Raw genomic sequence first — 17,477 nt, 5'->3', positions numbered from 1 at the left:
AGTGAACAACTCCAAGTCCACAGAAAAAGCTCCTCCTTGTGTGTATAAAGGGAAAAGGAAGGAGTAAGGGGGAGGGGGGGAGAAAGAACGGAGAGAGGAGACAGATGGTGGAAGTCTCCACCAGCTGTACTCACAAGTGACCCCTGGTGGCAGGTAAAAAAAAAAAAAAAAAACCACCATCCAGGCATGTTCTGAGATAGAAAAGGCAAAAGGTCCTACACAAGACACAAACACAGGGAAAGAGGAGGGGGGATTGTCGGGGTGGGGTGCTTAAGGCAGTATATCCAGGACAGAAAAAGGAAAACCCGGAGAGAAGAGAGAAGGGTCCGCTGGGAGGGGCAGGGGAAGGGTCAGAGTGTCCGGCAGCCACAGAAGTGACTAGTGACACCCAGTCCTGCAGCCCGCAGTGTGCTGACAGTGAGTTCAGGGCGTTAGCTTCTCCCTGGGACTGATGTAAAAGCCCGTCCTACATCCAGGGTCAGAGTTCCCAGCCGCAGGCCGCTTTCACAATCCAGCCACATGGTTCTAAGGAAGCAAAGGAATCTCTAGACGCCGCCATGTTCCCAACTGTAAATGGCCACGATAGCAAGACAAGGCTCCCTGGGCTACCTTGATGATCTAATGAATGAACATGTGCCACTCCTTTGAGAAGGAGACCTGGATTCCCCCACGCGGCTCCACCACACACAGAAGTTCTGGGCTGGCCATTGCAACCCAGGCGGCTCTGCACCAAGTGGTCATTGTTCTGAAGTCTCCCGCTGAGTTTCCTCTAAGCTACACTGTGTTTCCCTCCCAGCTACATTGTGTCATTTTGCCCTGTTATATTTTCTTCTCTCCTCCTTGTTCTTTCTTGGAAGATCTTCCTTAGGGTCTGAAGGCTCCCCTATTGCCTGCTGTCTATATTCTCACAGTTGGTACCGCAAAGCCTCCTGCATCTTTTCTTGTTTAGTTTTCTGAGCAGTGAATTACTCTAGAGCCCAGGCTGGCCGCACATAGCAATGCCCCGTCCAACCTCCCTGTGTTGAGATTTCAGATGTAAGTCGCCATGCTTAGCTCTCTTGCATGTCTGGTCCAGTGTGCTTTCTGTGGCTGGGATACAAATCATAATCCAGTGCAACTCGGGGCAGGTAAAGGTGTGGTTGGCGTAGAGGATACAATCCGTCACAGAGGGAAACCAAGATAGGGACTCGAGGCAGGAGCTTGAAGCAGAAACTGAGGAACACTGCTTGCTAGATCGTTCCCTCTGGCTTTCTCATACAATCCAGGCCACTCGCCTAGAGATGGCAACTGCTCACAGTGGGCTGAGCCCTCCTATATCAACTAGCAATCAAGAACATGACACACCCTCTTTAATGGAAGCAGTTCTTCAACCTAGGTGCATCAAGCTGACAACCACAACCTCTACCTTTGAGGGTTTTTTGTTGTTGTTGTTGTTGTTGTTGTTGTTTGTTTTGTTTTGTTTTGTTTTCAGGAACACTGTGCCTATAGGACCTGAATTGGTACATGAAGTTAAGCATAAATCTTTGCAATAGGACTTATCAGTGTCCTTAACATATAAAGAGCATTATGGATCATCAAGAGGCAAATTGAATGTGAAACCTTTTCCAATATCACTTGGATGAAAAAAAAATGACAGATCCACATACACACAAGCACTGCCCACTGACATCTCATGACACTTGGACTGCGTTACAGAATCAAGTTGCAACTACTGCACCTCTAAAGTTCTGTCTACCCCTGGTTTCTGTGATGCAGATCTCACATTGTGAAGCATCCCGGGCAAGTATGACCCAGCCAGGGCTATGTCTGCAGAGTAAACTCAAGCCCTCCTCTGCGTTGCACCAGCAGCCTGAGCTTTATGTGTAAGCTATCATCCACCTGAGAGTTGCCAAGCACTCTGTCAGCACTGTGGTCCCTCTTTCACACACAGAGAAACTGAGGCCTAAGGAGGTAAAGACACTGGCTTAGATCCATGTAGTGTGTTCCCTGAGTCACCCCTGGGAGACGGATGGATAACAAAGGCTGATGATGAAGAGCTGTGACCAGAGGGGTGTTCAAAATCAAAGCCCTACAATAAATGAGCCCTCAGCAATCATGCTATGTCACTGAGGAAATAATACCTGACTCCAGAGAGACCACAGCAGAAAGCAGAGGAAGTGTATGAACCATGTCTCTGTGGTCATAAAGCAAATACGGCAGAGGCCAGAGGCAGCATAGGGCCTAGCATATCAGCTGATTGCTGTGGTTTGGATTTTTATTTTTTTAGATTTGTTCATTTTATGTGCATGAATATTTTGCCTATGTGTATGTATATGCACTACATGTATTCTTGGTACCTGTCGAAGAGGGCACTGTATCCCTGGAACTGGAGTTGTGGATGGATTCTGGGAACCAAGCCCAGACCCTCTGCAAAAGCAACAAGTACTCTTAACCTGAGCCATCTCTCCAGCCTCTGATTTGGATTTTAAATGCCTATCAAATGCCTATAGGGTAGAGGGTGAGTGCCAGCCTGCAGAACTTTTAGAGACATCAGAACCTTTAGGAGATGGGGCCCAGTGGGAGGAAACTTGATTGTTTGATGGGGAAACATCCCTGTATAAGTCTATGTTGTTTTGTTATGAAGAGACACTGTAACCATGATAACTGATAAAAAAAAAAAACACGCATTTGGTTGGGACTCACTTACGTTCAGAGCACACACAGACATGGCATAGGAGAGACTGCTGAGAGTTCTACATCTGGCTTGGAAAGCAACAGAAAGAAAGAGACAGTAGACCTGGCCTGAGCATCTGAGACCTCAAAGCCCACCCCAGTGACACACTTCCTACAACAAGGCCACGCCTCCAATCCCTCTCAAGGAGTGTACCCTCTAATGACCAAGCACCTAAATATATGAGCCTCTGGGGTATATTCCTATTCAAAACACCACAATCCCCTATAGGCTCACATATTTGAACACTTGACCCCCAGTTGATGGCACTGCTCAGGGAATTTAGAAGCTAAATTTTCTTTTCTAGAAGTAGTTTGTCTCTGGGGAAGAGGGAGTAAACTTTGAGTTTGTAAGCTCACCCCACTTCCAATTTTCACTCTCTGCCACTTCATGATTACAGTTGAAGATGCAATCTCTCAGAGTCCTGATTCTGTTGCCGCTTGCTGTCATGCTTGCCACCAAAATGGACCCATATCCTTCTGTATCCATAAATTCAAATAAACTCTTCCTATTAGTTGTCTTGGTCATGGTAATTTATCGCACCAACAGAAAAGAAGCTAGTACACTTGGTCACTGGGAGCATACCTCTTAAGAGGCTATTGAGAGCCCGGCCTCTCCTGCCTCTCTCTGCTTCTTAGAGGCCAGGAGGTGAATAGACAGCCCTGCCACATACCCCTCCTATGACATAATATGCCACCATCAGCTCAAACCCACAGGCCTAGGTGACCACAAAACAGAGCCTAGGAAACCAGGAGCCAAGATAAACTGTCTCCATTAAGCTGATTGTCTTAGATGTCTTGTCAGAAGGGCAGAAAGATGATTCATTAGTTTGGTGGTTGGCCTTTCCAAAACCCTTCCTGTCCTTTTACTATTCCAGGGTCCTGACCCCTCGGCCCCTTATCTGCAACCCCCATATGTTCCCTTCAACATCCACTGAATGATTAATGGCTGACAGACTTCCTGCTTCAGGACCAATATCAGCTTCCTCTCCACTAGCTCAGCATCCAGTGCTGCAGAAGCTATTCAATGTTTTCAGTATCTCTTCTTGGCAATGGGCCTACTCACCCTTTGACTGAAAAAAGGAATGGAACTGGGTGAAGAGCCCAGGTAGACGCATGCTCCTGTAACAGCAAATGCCCCCGGACCATAACCGAGCAAGGCCGGTAACTGCTCAGCCTCCATTGTCAGCTTGCATGGGTTTGCAAACAACTCAAGGATGAGTTTTGGGATGTGTCTGAGGATGCTTCCAGAAAGGCTTAACTGAGGAAGGAGGACCCACTCTCCCATTCTGGATGTGGGTGGATCCTTCCCATGGGCTGGGTCTCAGACTGATAAATGGGAGAAGCAGGACCTGGGCACCAGAATGCATGTCTGCCTCCTGACCATGGATCCAATGTATAAGACACCTCAGGTCCCCACTACCAGAATGGATGTTATTCCTCAAACTAGAACCAAAACAGACCCTGGGTGGCTTTTTCTGTGTACTTCACCACAACAGTAATAAAGGTGACTGGGCGCTAATATACCCAGGGATGCTTATGATGAAGATGGCTGCTAGAAGTGCTGGGAAACTGGCACTGGTGTGGTTGGCGCGTTGGGAGAAATCACATACTGAACATCCAGGCTGTACGCTCAGGAGCCCAATGACCAATTAGCACACTGGCCTCCTGCCATGTGAACTTGAGCATATAGCTGAGAAGTTCTACAATGTCTACTTAGGAGGGACCATGGGAATTGAAAAAATGCAGATGGTAGATGGGGTTGCAAGGGAGAGTCTTGGAGCCTGCCTCGGGGCTGTTTTTGCTTAGTGAGCAGCTTGCCCTGGCTAAAAAACATTGATTTGGAGGACTTGGGATGCTACTGATGGTAACTGTGCAGGGGCCACACCTCTCTGGTACCCTGTGGCACCCAGAGAGCGGGCAGCGTAGTTCTCCGTGTCTGTTCTCTTCATCAGGGACTATGACAGAGAATCAGTGCAGTACTCATGTGCTCCTACACAGAGGTGACGTGGCTATGGCTGCTGGCAGGGGTGGTGATGACGGTTTTAAGGGCAGCAACACCTAAGCTCCTGCTGTTTCCCTAACAACTCACAGACATTATGAGCGGATACTTGTAACAACTCTGACTATTCAAAGTAGGCAGTGGGTTCCCACTTGAGCAGACAAGTTTGCTTCTCTGTTTCTCTGATAGAATACAACTAAGCAAAACTTGTGGAAGAAAAAGGCATAGTTCACCCTATGGATTCATTGTCTTAGTTAGGGTTTCATGGCTGTGAAGACACACTGTGGCCATGGCAACTCTTATAAAAAGAAAATATTTACTTAGGGCTGGCTTAAGGTTTCAAAAGTTTAGTCCATTATCTTCATGAAGGGAAACACAGTGGCACACAGGCCGCCATGGTGCTGGAGAAGCAGTTGAGCGGTCTACATCTTGATTCACAGCCAGCAAAGAGAGACTGTGGCCATACTAGCTGTAGCTTGTGCAGAGGAGACCTCAAAGCCCACCCCCACAGTGACACACTTCCTCTAACAAGGCCACCCTCTCCTAATAGTGCCACTCCCTATGGGACAAGCATTCAAACACATGAGTCTTATGGGAGCCAGGCCTATTCGAACCACCACATCCATCATGGAGGGAAGTCAGGGCAGCATCTCAGACAACCGCTGAAGCAGAGCCCCATGGAAGCACTATGTGCTGGCCTGCCTCTAAGCTTACACTCAGCTACCTTATTCATACAACCCCAGGCCCACCTGTCTGGGGATGCACACTCACTACAGTGGGATAGCTCCTCCTCTATCAATTAGTCATCAAGGAAATACACGCCCCCACGTGCCCAGGAGCCAATCTGATGGAGGTGATTCCTCAAATGAGGACCCTCCCCATCCTCTAGTTATCTCCAATTGGTATCAAGTTGACAAAAATGATCAGATATAGGAAGGAGATAAGATGGGAGGGGGGCTGGCATTTTGGAAATGGCAGGGGATCCCACAAGTGAAGACGTAATTCATCCTTAGCAAATCTGCCTTTAGGAGAAGCTCCTATGAAGGTCCCTCTGAGAGAGGGCATTTGGTGCCTAAGGTGTGCCCTCATCTGTGGCCCTGCATGTAGGCTGGAGACACAGGCTCAGAAAGCATCTGGGCATCTGGAACTCAAATCAAACTGTTCTCCTCTTCCACTCCCAGACCTTTCGCATCTGAAACCCTGAAGAGAACCCGACTGATCTCCCCTTCGGCTCTCGGACACCCTCCTGAAGGCCTCTCTGCTTTCATGACACACATTGCAGTCTCAAGGGAAGAACACATCCTAATATAATCCCTCCAGAGGAAAGGAAGTCACACTACGTGTTACTCAGCTTTCCACGGCTGTGATACAAGCCCCTGGGAGAATAGATTAAAGGCAGGAATGACTTGTGTGGACTCAGGCTTCCAGAGAGTTCAGTCTGTGCCCAGCTGGTTCCATTGATTTAGGGCTGAGGTGAGGCTGAACATCGTGGAGGTGGGAGCCTGGGGAGGAAAAAGCTGCTCACTTCATTGTAGACAGGAAGCAACCAGAGAAGAAGAACCTGAAGGCCACACATACCCTTCAGAGGCCACCTTCCAGTGGCTTCTTCCTCTCACTAAGCCCTGGGTGCTAAAGTTTCTACCATTTCTCGAAACAGAGCCGCTGGCTGGGGACCAAGCATTCCCCATCTGAGCCCGTGGGGGACATTCATGCTCAAACAAACTTGACCCACAAAACTGGGTCCTTTGTTTTTGTCTCCTGCATATTGATGAAGCAGGGGATGGAACTCGGGCCTGCGTACACGTAGACAACTGATCTACCAGTGAACTACAGCTCGAAGTGGATTTCGGCAACGCCATGGAATTCATATAGTCTGTGATCTGCTTTGGAGTCATACCACAGACCTAAAACAGGACGAGGAGGAAGGCATAGGTTTGCCTCGTGTTCTACCTGCCTTGACCTTTGCTGTCTAAAGACAGAAAGGGAGGCCTTGCTGTGGTCTAGGGTTTCAGAGTAAGGTTTACTCCACCAGCTGTCAGCTGCTGCCACAGTCTTCCTAAAATGGGGAGCGAATTTCCTGCCACAAGCTCTGAAGTTTGTGAGTGCAACAAAAAGCTGCATCTCTCTCTCTCTCCCTCTCCTCACTTTCTCTCTCTCTCATATTCCAGCCATGCCAGCTGTTTCTGATTCACCGCTACCCTTCTGGGCTGGATGACTCATTTGGAAAGAGGGGATCTGTGTATGTCTCTATGGTTCCCTGACGGGGTCACGTGGCCACAGAAAGAAAAGACTGGGCCAGTCCCTCTGAGAAAACATGGTGAGGCAAGCTTTGAGAAGCATAAAGAACAGTGTTGACTCAGGTTACAAACTGGTCCTTGTCCAAACAGTGAGGTCAGTCATTACTCTGTGTGTCTGCAAATCTGTTGCAGCAGCTGTAGACCGTCTGGGGCCTTTGGGGAGCAGAGTTCTATGCACACAGTTGGCTAGGTCGGCTGCCCTGCCTGAATGCACCATGAAGGGTGTCACTAAACCAGAAGAGGAAGCCCTGGATGAGAAGAGATTCTTCTGCCTCGGCCTTGCAAAGCTTCAGTCTTGCAAGTTTCAGACTCGATGGCAGTGGTGGGTGTAGCCTGCCTAGAAATTTGTAGCTAAAAGGATTAGGACTGGGGAAGGGGGCTTGGCTTCCTGCTTCCAGAGAGGAGGAACTTCCTCCAGCAGGGAACCAAACTTCCTGCTACATCAGGTTTGGGACAAACTTTCTCCTAAGGGCCCTGAGCCCAGAAGAAACCAAGGTGGGGCCAATGGAAATCAGATAGTGGAGAAGTTAACAGCTTCCAAGAAAGGACTGTGAAGCTTCTAAAACCATTGCACAAGAAACTCCTGAACTCCCAAGGACTGCTGTGGTAGGTCTTCCATTCTTCCAGTCACACAGGACAAAGACAGAGCCAGGTGACAAGCAGTGTGTCTATCAGGCAATGTGCTGCCAGTAGAAACCTGAAGACAGAGGATATCAAACGAAGTCAAATTTAGGTAGGGAGAGATTAGATTGTCTTTCCAAAGAAAGACCATGATCCTGGGCAGAATGCCTCCTCACCCCACTCCACTGGAAGAGAAGCTGGAGAAACACTGGAAATGACCAGCCAAGCAGGGGATGTTCTGGCTGTCATCGGCCCCTTCCCTGAAACTGGTGACAGTGGGCTGGAAGCCGTGTGTGTGTGTGTGTGTGTGTGTGTGTGTGTGTGTGTGTGTCAGCCTTGGGGAGCAGAGCTGGGGGACCAGTAAAGAAAGAAAGAACCCCAAGTGAAGTCTGAGCGAGTGAAGCAGTGACTCAGCCTTGGGCAACAGTGGATACCTAGTTAATGACAAGAACAGGAACAGAAACGAGGCTAATATACGGATGGATCCTTCTTAAAGCTAAAATTATGGCTGCTGTATTATACAAAATGAACACATTTTAAAAGATTTTGTTTGACAAATATAAATGGAATAACCAGATACCTCATATTTTGTTTGTACTTTTATTTTTTGTTGTTGTTTTATTTTATTTATTTACTTATTGATTGATTTTAATTTATTTACATTACATGTGTTAGACCCTTACCTGGTTTCTCCCCCTCCCAGAAATTCCCTATCTCATTCCCCCTCCCTCTGCTTCTATGAGGGTGTTCCTCCACCCACCCACTCCCCACCCTCTATTCCCCTACACTGGGATATCTATCGAACCTTCATAGGGCCAAGAACCTCTCCTCCTATTGATGCCTGACAAGGCAGTCCTCTGCTATATATGCAGCTGGAGCCATGGGTACTCCTTGGTCAGTGTCTTAGTCCCTGGGAGCTCTGGGGGGTCTGATTGGTTGATATTGCTGTTCTTCCTGTGAGGTTGCAAACCCCTTCAGCTCCTTCAGTCCTTTCTCTAACTCGTCCATTGGAGACCCCACACTCAGTGCAATGGCTGGCTGCGAGCATCTGACTCTGTATTTGTAAGGCTTTGTCAGGGCCTCTCAGGAGTCAGCCCTATCAGGCTCCTTTCAGCAAGCCTTTCTTAACATCCACAATTGTGTTGGAGTTTGCTGACTGTATCTGGGATGAATCCCCTGGTGGGACAGTCTCTGGATGGCCTTTCCATCGGTTTCTACTCTGCATTTTGCCTCCATATTTGCTCCCATGAATATTTTGTTCCCCATTCTAAGAAGAACCAAAGCACCCACACTTTGGTCTTCCTTCTTCTTGAGCTTCATGTGGTCTGTAAATTGTATCTTGGGCTAATTGTATTCTGAACTTTTGGGCTAATATCCTCTTATCAGTGAATGCATACCATGTGTATTCTTTTGTGATTGTGTTACCTCACTCAGGATGAAATTTTCTAGTTTCATCTATTTGCCTAAGAATTTCATGAATTCATTGTTTTTAATAGCCGAGTAGTATTACATTGTATAAATGTACCACTACATTGTGCAAATGTACCCACATTTTCTATATCCATTCCTCTGTTGTAGGACATCTGGGTTCTTTCCAGCTTCTGGCTATTATAAATAAGGCTGCTATGAATATAGTGGAGCATGTATCCTTGTTATATGTTGGAGCATCTTCTGGGTATATGCCCAGGAGTGGTACAGCTGGGTCCTCAGGTAATACTATGTCCAATTTTCTGAGGAACTGCCAGACTGATTTCCAGAGTGGTTGTACCAGCTTACTATACCTACATTGGAGGAGTTTCCTCTTTCTCCACATCCTCGCCAGCATCTGCTATCACTTGAGTTTTTGATCTTAGCCATTCCGACTGGTATGAGGTGGAATCTCAGGGTTGTTTTGATTTGCATTTCCCTGATAACTAAGGGTGGTGAACATTTCTTTAGGTACTTCTCAGCCCTTCGAGTTTCCTCAGTTGAGAATTCTCTGTTTAGCACTGTTCCCCATTTTTAATAGGATTATTTGGTTCTCTGGAGTCTAACTTCTTGAGTTCTTTGTATATATTGGATATTAGCCCTCTATTGGGTGTAGGATTGGTAAAGATCTTTTCCCAGTCTGTTGGTTGCTTTTTATGGAAAGATCTCCCATAAAAGCACTTTTGTTTTTTTAGACAGGGTCTTGTGTAGCCCTAGCTACCCTTCGTGCAGACCGGGCTGGCCTGGAATTCGTGGAGATCTGTCTGTCCTTGCCTCCCTGGTGTTGTGATTTAGAGACATGGGCCGCCATGCTCAACATCGGGCATTTGCTTGCAGTGCGATGGTTTCTAAGCTACACAGCCCTTTCCCAGAAGTTGTTCATTTTTTCCCACCATCTGATTTCCTTTGGCCCCACCCTGATTTCTTCTGGGCTCAGGATTCTAAAGGGAAGTGAGGGAAGACACCAGACAGCTAACCATCATGCACAGGAGAGAATAGTGAGGTTGCAGTACAAACAGACAAGCCCTGGCTTTGCCGCTGGGAGACAGACACTTCGATTTTTCCAGGAACAGTCATTTGCATATCACATAGATATTTCAAGTTGCTACAGTTTCCTTCAACTTCCAGAGTTACAAACTATCTCAGAAACCATCAATGCTGAACAAAGAGGAGGTTCAAACTAGGGCTTCTCAGCCTGGCACAGAGATACTTCAGACTGCATGGTTCTTCCCGTTATCTCTGTAGAGCGATGCCCTCCACCCAACCATCCTTTAGTAGCACCAGGCTTCCACCAAGTAGAGGCCAGGAGCTGTCCCAGTTGTGACGATATGAAGAAAGTCTGCAGTTAAGGTCAAAAACCTCTTGGGTCACACTGGTGCGTGTGGGTTGCTTCCAGCTGAGAACCCGTGTTTTAAACCATTCATAGCGCAGTGGATACTAAGCCCCGCCCAGTATTCATTCCAGAACCATGTTCTCTGTGTGAGCTGCAACTTGGGAACTCTCCCTAGACAGAGCGGTGGGACCCACCACCAACAGGGGCTCCGTTCTAAATGCTCTCTCAGCAGCAAGCAACTCAGTAAATCTTCCCAGATAAATCTGAGTTTAGATAAGAGTCACGTTATTATTCTAGCATAGGTTTACCTCGGGTGATATTTGAGGGCTACATATGCTAAAACCACACAATCCACTCCCCCTTTTCTTAAAATTTAGATTTAACACACATGGATGGTTTTTGTCAAATTGCACAGCCCTACTTATGAGCAAATAACTGTTTCTTAACTGCAGAGGCCCTGGAACCCTAAAATCCCTGTGTTTCCAGTGACTAGCTTTAATTTGTGGAGGTTACATCTTTGAGCTTCTATAGGGCTCAGTTTCTCCTCTGTAGGATGGACACACCAGTAGCCATTTCTCATGGTCTTGGCGGGTGGTGTGCCCAGAGCCTGCAGAGCTCTCTTGGGATCCGGAGCCCAGTGAGTGGCAACTGGCTTAGTCGCCCTGCTCACTCCCTCATCCGCCCTGACTCATGTTTTCTGGACAGTCATTGCTGAGTTTCGCCCATCCTTCCTCCCCACGGGCTGGGGTTTGAGTCTCAACTTTCGAACCCCAACTTACGATTGCTCCACCCCCACCCCCGCCACCGGGCCGCGCCATCCCGGGAGCCGTCCGAAGGTGGCAGCATCGGTCCCGCAGTCCTCCACGGTCGGGCTGGCGCTGTGCAGGTCGCCGGCGGGCCGCGTCCGGAGCCCGGCGCCGAGCAGGCCTGGAGAGGCGGAGGCCACACCCCACGCACGGCCCGGCGTTTCCCGCGAGTGAATCATCCCCGGCAGCGGCGGTTCCCGCAGTCCGCTGCAGAGCCCCAGGCCCGGCCGCGCCCCAGCCGAGTGCCGCGCCCGCCTCTCCGCGACCCCGCTCTCCGTGCAGTGCGCCCTCCCGATCCGCACCATGGCGGGCATCGCGATGAAGCTAGCCAGGGACCGCGAGGCGGCCGAGGGGCTGGGGTCGCACGAGAGAGCCATCAAGTACCTCAACCAGGACTACGAGACGCTGCGGAACGAGTGCCTGGAGGCTGGGGCGCTCTTCCAGGATCCTTCCTTCCCCGCCCTGCCGTCGTCCCTGGGCTTCAAGGAGTTGGGGCCCTACTCCAGCAAAACTCGGGGCATCGAATGGAAGCGGCCCACGGTAGGGAGCACGGGGAACGGGCAGAGGCCGACCTGGCCTCGAAGGGCACTCGGGATTCCGGGAGGCTGCGAACCCCAGGCTCCCCGGCCCTGGTTTGGTAGTGCTCCGCGATTGCTACTAAGGGGACTCCCGTGGCAGGCTGGGGCCCACCCAGTGGCCCTGCCCCAAGCTGCGCCCAGAGCGCTTGGCAGGACAGGACCCCAAAGCCCATTAGTGGACACGCCCTGGAGGCCGCCTTCGGCTTCACAAAGCGGCTGGGACACAGGGCCGCTGGGGTGAAACTTTTATTGGACTCTAGTGGTGACATGGGCCGGCTGTAGGGGTGGGGTGGATTTATCGGAGTAGGGCAGAAGACTCCGGACTGCTGGGGCAGGGGCTGACAGAGGTGGAAGGACAGAACTTGTGGAAGTTACATTTATCCAGCTTGAATCTTGCCTGTTTCTCTAAGTGCAGGTAGAGGATCCCTCCTCCCGCATTACCCGGGTAACTTAAAAATCGAAGGGCTCCAACGATCCTGTTACTCGTCCCTTTGCTGGCTCAAAGTCCTCCCTGGCAGCTTCTGCTCACTCCGGGATGCTCTTGTCCCAGCCCTCAGGGTCTCTGCCCTTAGGCCCTTCCCCACCCCTCGTGGTTTCGTTCTCCAGTGGAAGCCCTGCGGGTCCTCATCCCATGGGTCCCTCACTTGACTTCTCCAGGGAGCCGAGAGGAAGTCGAAACTTCTAGATTCCTGTTAGGACAATGGACATTCATACCCTGCTCCCATACTCTTGGTAACCCCAGGCTGCTTTTGTTATCCCAAATCTAGTCCGAAAGTACCCTAGACTAGCTGGGGTGTAGCTCAGTTGGGCAGAGTCTTTACTTAGCATGCATGACGCCCTGGGTTCCATCCCAAGCACCACATAAAATCAGGCGCATGGTAATGTATGTCTGTCATTCCAGCACCCAGGAGGCAGAGACAGGAAGATCAGAGATCCAAAGCCTGGGGTCACAAAGACGGCTCATTGAGTAAGGGCTTTGGTGGCCATTCCTAATGACCTTAGTTCTACCCCAGAATTCACCTAGAAAAAGAAACCAACTCCCCAAAATTGTTCTCTGACCTCCACATGTGGCACACATGCAGAGACTCCCAGGCATGAGTGCACACACAAAATTAATAATAATAATAATACGAAAGAAGATGGAGACTAGCCTTGGCTATACAGTGAGTGAACTTGAGGCCAGCCTGGGCCATGTGAGACCTTGACTCAAATTTAAAAATAAGTGAAGAGTAGAAAAGTCTCTGTGGAGCCGGGTCCCGAGCACCTGGGTCCCTAGGGTGAGTCTCTGGCTCTCTCTTCTTTACCTCAGCTGGGCGTGGTGGTACACACCCTTGGCCCCAGCCCTTCAAGACACTTGGTAGTTTTGGCTGCTTAGTAAGTTCAAGGCCAACCTGAGCTACACAGTAAGACTGTGTCTCAACATTAAATGAATAAGATAAAAATAAGAGCAATGAGGCCTCTCCCTTGCCCTGCACACTGGGTGCAGCTGCCACAGCTGCCTAAGTTCCTGGAGACATCCGCTTCCCTCTCTCTCTGCCTTCTCACCTCCGAGGCATGCTCTTCCCACAAATCTGGCTCATTTACATTCTTTCAAAGTCTCCTCCCTAGCGAGTCCCTCCCCACCCTGCCCCATGCTCATTTATCCTGGAGTTGTCACCATGAATACATGTGGTCACATATGTTTTCTTGCTCTGCTGAGCTGTTGTGTGTTATCTGACATGTGCTCTCCATGTCTTGCCAGGGTGGCATCCCTTCTCAATATTCATTCACTCATTCATTCATTCATTCATTCCCATGGGACCCGCACTTGACTTTTCCAGAGAACTGAGAGGAAGTCTAAACTTCATTCATTCATTCATTCATTCACCAGCATTTAGGGAGTGCTTACTCTAGCCCAGGCATTAAGACATCCACAACAAGCCACTGACTGTTTGGCGATGAATGAATGAATGGTCATTGTGAGCCTCAGATGACATCCTGGCTGGGGAGATGATTCACATACAGGAGAACACGTTCCTGACTTGCACACTGTTTTACAACTTACTTTTTATCATTTCTGTGGTTCTAAGACACCCTGAAGGGAAGAAAGAATTTATGTGGTTTCCAATTCCAAGTTACAGCACATCATTGAAGGGAAGTCAAAGCAGGAACTCAAGGCTGAGGCGCATTCACCACTCACATACATCTGAGTCCACAAACCTTCCACTCAGTCGATGAACAAATATTGAACACCTATTATATTCCGGGCACAGTAGACTTAATTTCTGTCTCTGAAGCCCAGAGAGGGCAGAAATGTCTTTTAACAGGTGATAGTGCCTTGGGCCTTCTGAGTAGAAGAACAGAGCTCCGGAGTCACCTCAGGACACCGCCTCAGGCAGGCAGGCAGGCTATGCACCACACAGCATCGAGAGCTGGAGAAACCGAAGAATGCTCGGGAATGTTAAACTTGCTCAGAACAAATCAGGACTGCAGCCATGGCTGGGTTAGCTGTCCTGACCTGTCCTGCCATCCCTCGGAGGGGCCAGGCAACAGGAATAATAATAATAATAATAATAATAATAATAATAATTATGTACTGGATTCATAACCAGCTTTTGGAGACTGAAATAGAGCAGTGTCAATGGATGGTAGGGTTGGGAGCAGACAGGCTGCAGACCCTGGAGGAGGAAAAATGGAAGGGAAACAGGTGTTTCACTTATCTAAAAAGGATGTTTAAAGGACAAGAAGAGTGGAGGGGGAGGGAAAAAGAGGTGGAGGGAGAGAGAGAGAGAGAGAGAGAGAGAGAGAGAGAGAGAGAGAACTAACACCTGCGGCTTGATTTAAGCCTTGTTCAGCTGTGAACAACTTGAGTTTGCTAGAGGCTGAGTCATGAGAGAGGAAAGGGTTAAAGGTGACTCCCAAGAAAGACTGAAACAATCCAGAGAGAGCCTGGCAGGCAATGGAGCTGACTAGACATGTTGGTGGCTTGGGGGCTGATAACTCTTCCTGAGAGAATGTCATAACACTGACAAGAGAGCTCTCCACTGCAAAGAGATGAGAGAGACCATGACCGCAGCCACACTGAGGCCAGCGGCCGTCCTAGGCCACAGCCACGTGCGGCCCAGCTCCGTCTGAGGATGGCATATCAGGTCCTCCCAAGTCCTCCCAGGTGTCAATGCTTGAATACTTGCCAAGGTCACTCACCTAACCCTGAGAACAGTCCTGTGTGGGTGGTACAGTTGCCTTCCTCAAACCCACTGTACAGATGCAGAATGAGCTACCCGAAGTCAAGCATCCCACCAGCATCCTAGGCCTTGTGCAGTAAATGGCGGGGTTGAGATTCTCACTGGCTTCTCAGAATCCAAGGCACAAACCCACCCCCCTCCTTCCTTCTATGGCTACATCATGTTTAATTCCAGGTGTCAGGGGCTGTGACTGGGGCTCAATTTCCTAAAGTATCTCTGGGTTGTGAAGTTTGAACTGGACTTCTCTGGAGACCCTGAGGCCGTCTCTGTTAAGTGCTTGCCTGGTAGGCCCTAAGAAAAGTTGGCTTCCCTGCTTGGACAGAATTGCTTTCTCATTGCCCCAGCATCTGGCAGGCAGACTGATGGAGAGGCAGGCCGTGAGCATGCTCTGTGAGCCAGTGTGTTGCTAGAGGCTGCCAGGATAGACTCAGCTCTCGGGGGAGAAGACTCCTAGTAGACAGTCATGCCAAAAGTCAATGCCATGCTATGCAGATGCGACACTCCAGCTAACTAGCTTAGGTTTTGGGCCCTGACTTCCTTTGTGGCTTTTGGGTGGAGCTCTTCAGAATCCGGAAACACATCTAGGAGCCCGAGGGAGGGCTGGTGTTAGCACTTGACACCAATGAGTTCAAATCCCAGTTGTCTCTACCACTGGGAAACCGTGAAGTTTTGAGCAATCACTTTACCTCCTGAGATGTTCTCAACATATAATAGGAGCTGACTCCAGCCTGAGTCCCAAGAGGGCTGGCTACAAGAGATAAATAAGGCTCCACTCGCGTCTGCGCAGCAGGTGCAGAATGCATGAATTCTCTAAGTCCCAGAAGAATGCAGAGGGGGAAGAATTTAGCCCCTGTCCCCAAGAAGAACGTGTGTTAGAAAGATGGAGGAGGACCCATGAGTGTCAACAGATTAAGGTTCTCAAAAGCTCTAGGACAGCACTCAAAGGGAGGGGTGTGGACAAATGAGGAGGAAAAGGCTTCGTCCTGGAGGAGAGGGAAAAGATATGTGAAGGAACCATTTAGAAAATGTAGACAAAGGAGGGATGTCGTGCCAACCCAACCACTTGCGTGCAGGCCCAGAAAAGAAGCTGCCAGATTGTGCAGGGGACACAGTGTGGAAGGTCCCAGAGCAAGGACGCTGGATGCATCCCTGCCCGGTGCACAGTGTAGTGGAGCAGGCTGCGGGAAATTCGGCGCGTGTGGGGTCTGATGACTTCCCGGAAGCTTTCCCCCACCACACACAAGGCCCAATGGAGCTGGGTCATGTGAGCCTTCTCCTAGCATGGAGGTCTGACTATGAAACGTTCCTCAGAGCTGAACAGCGTGAGGAGGAGGAGCTTGAGGCGCCCTCTGGGAACCGAGGCTCTGACCACCATGCTGACCATGCTCTGTGTGTTTGTTTCCAGGAGATCTGCGCTGACCCCCAGTTCATTATTGGAGGAGCCACCCGCACAGACATCTGCCAAGGAGCCCTGGGTAAGTAGTGAGATCTGGAGCAAGCTCTGCTGTGTCAGCTGCAAGTTCTGTGTCTTCTGTCCCCAAGCTGTGTGGTGACTTCCATTCCCAGAAGCTCTCTGGATTTCTTGTTTCCTGGGAATGCCCCTTGGCCAGTCATCACTTTAAAGTGGAAGATCTGTGAGGTCCAAGATGGGTCTGAGAGGAGGCAGTGACTCAGGGTGAAGGAAGGGGAATCCTTTCACTGCTGAGAGGAAGTGGGAAGCACCAGGGTCAGCTCTCTGCAGGAGCTCCCCAGGGAAATGTTATTCAAACTAACCCAAGCAACAATCAGGCCCTGTCTGAGAATTAGCGCTCTGGGGTCCCCCATTTCTGAAACTCCTCAGGCTTCTGGTGAGTCTCAGCTATGAGAATCCACCTTCACCTTTTCTTCCACACAATCAACATGACCCTATAATTATTTGGCGGCAGATTACTTGCTTTGATAAACCAGACACCTGCTATCTGCCTCAGTGGGCTTCCCAGACAAGTCCACTATAACAAAACTGGCTCTCAAGAATTCACCACCTTCCCATGCCCACTTCGTAGAGGCTCTGGTCTCATACTGATGGTGGCCACTATTTAGTAAGCCAGTCATTAAAACCATCTAAGCTACCCCTGATCACTCTCATTTTACAGACAATCATCGCTGTACCATACTCAGAGAAGAGGCCTGGTGGACAGACACATTTGTCTGACCCCAGCACTGATGGATTAAGTGCCAAGATGGCCTCCCAAGAAAGAGGCCTGTAGAAAGAGGCCTGCAAAAGTACCACCCTGTGGGGGATGCAACCTCTAGAGAGAACAGGACCCTGTTGGAACATGATTTTGCTGAGTGAGGATTCCTAAAATTCCATAGTGTTTTCTCACCTGCAGAAAACAGGCCTTCCCCCTCTGCCCTCTCTCCCCAGGAAGAGAGCAGACGAGGCATCCTAGGGTACCTAAGA

General features: G+C 49.5%; 1 protein-coding gene and 1 pseudogene across 1 annotated transcript in view; one reads left to right on the top strand and one right to left on the bottom strand.

Moving 5' to 3' along the window:
- The window catches only part of LOC127697099 (guanine nucleotide-binding protein G(s) subunit alpha-like), a 30,464-nt pseudogene extending 18,924 nt beyond the window's left edge, over positions 1–11,540 (bottom strand).
- Capn2 (calpain 2) overlaps positions 11,242–17,477 on the top strand; it is a 48,831-nt gene continuing 42,595 nt past the window's right edge. Inside the window, exons 1-2 of the mRNA XM_052200195.1 lie at positions 11,242–11,775; positions 16,443–16,512. Of these exons, the coding sequence (XP_052056155.1) occupies positions 11,539–11,775; positions 16,443–16,512 (307 nt within the window). The 5' untranslated portion in view covers positions 11,242–11,538. The remainder of the gene's footprint in view (positions 11,776–16,442; positions 16,513–17,477) is intronic.

This window comes from Apodemus sylvaticus, chromosome 12 (genome assembly GCF_947179515.1).
Source record: "Apodemus sylvaticus chromosome 12, mApoSyl1.1, whole genome shotgun sequence".
NCBI classification, from domain to species: domain Eukaryota; kingdom Metazoa; phylum Chordata; class Mammalia; order Rodentia; family Muridae; genus Apodemus; species Apodemus sylvaticus.
The sequence above is the reverse complement of the archived record's forward strand: the minus strand, read 5'-3'. Positions and strand labels throughout refer to the sequence as shown.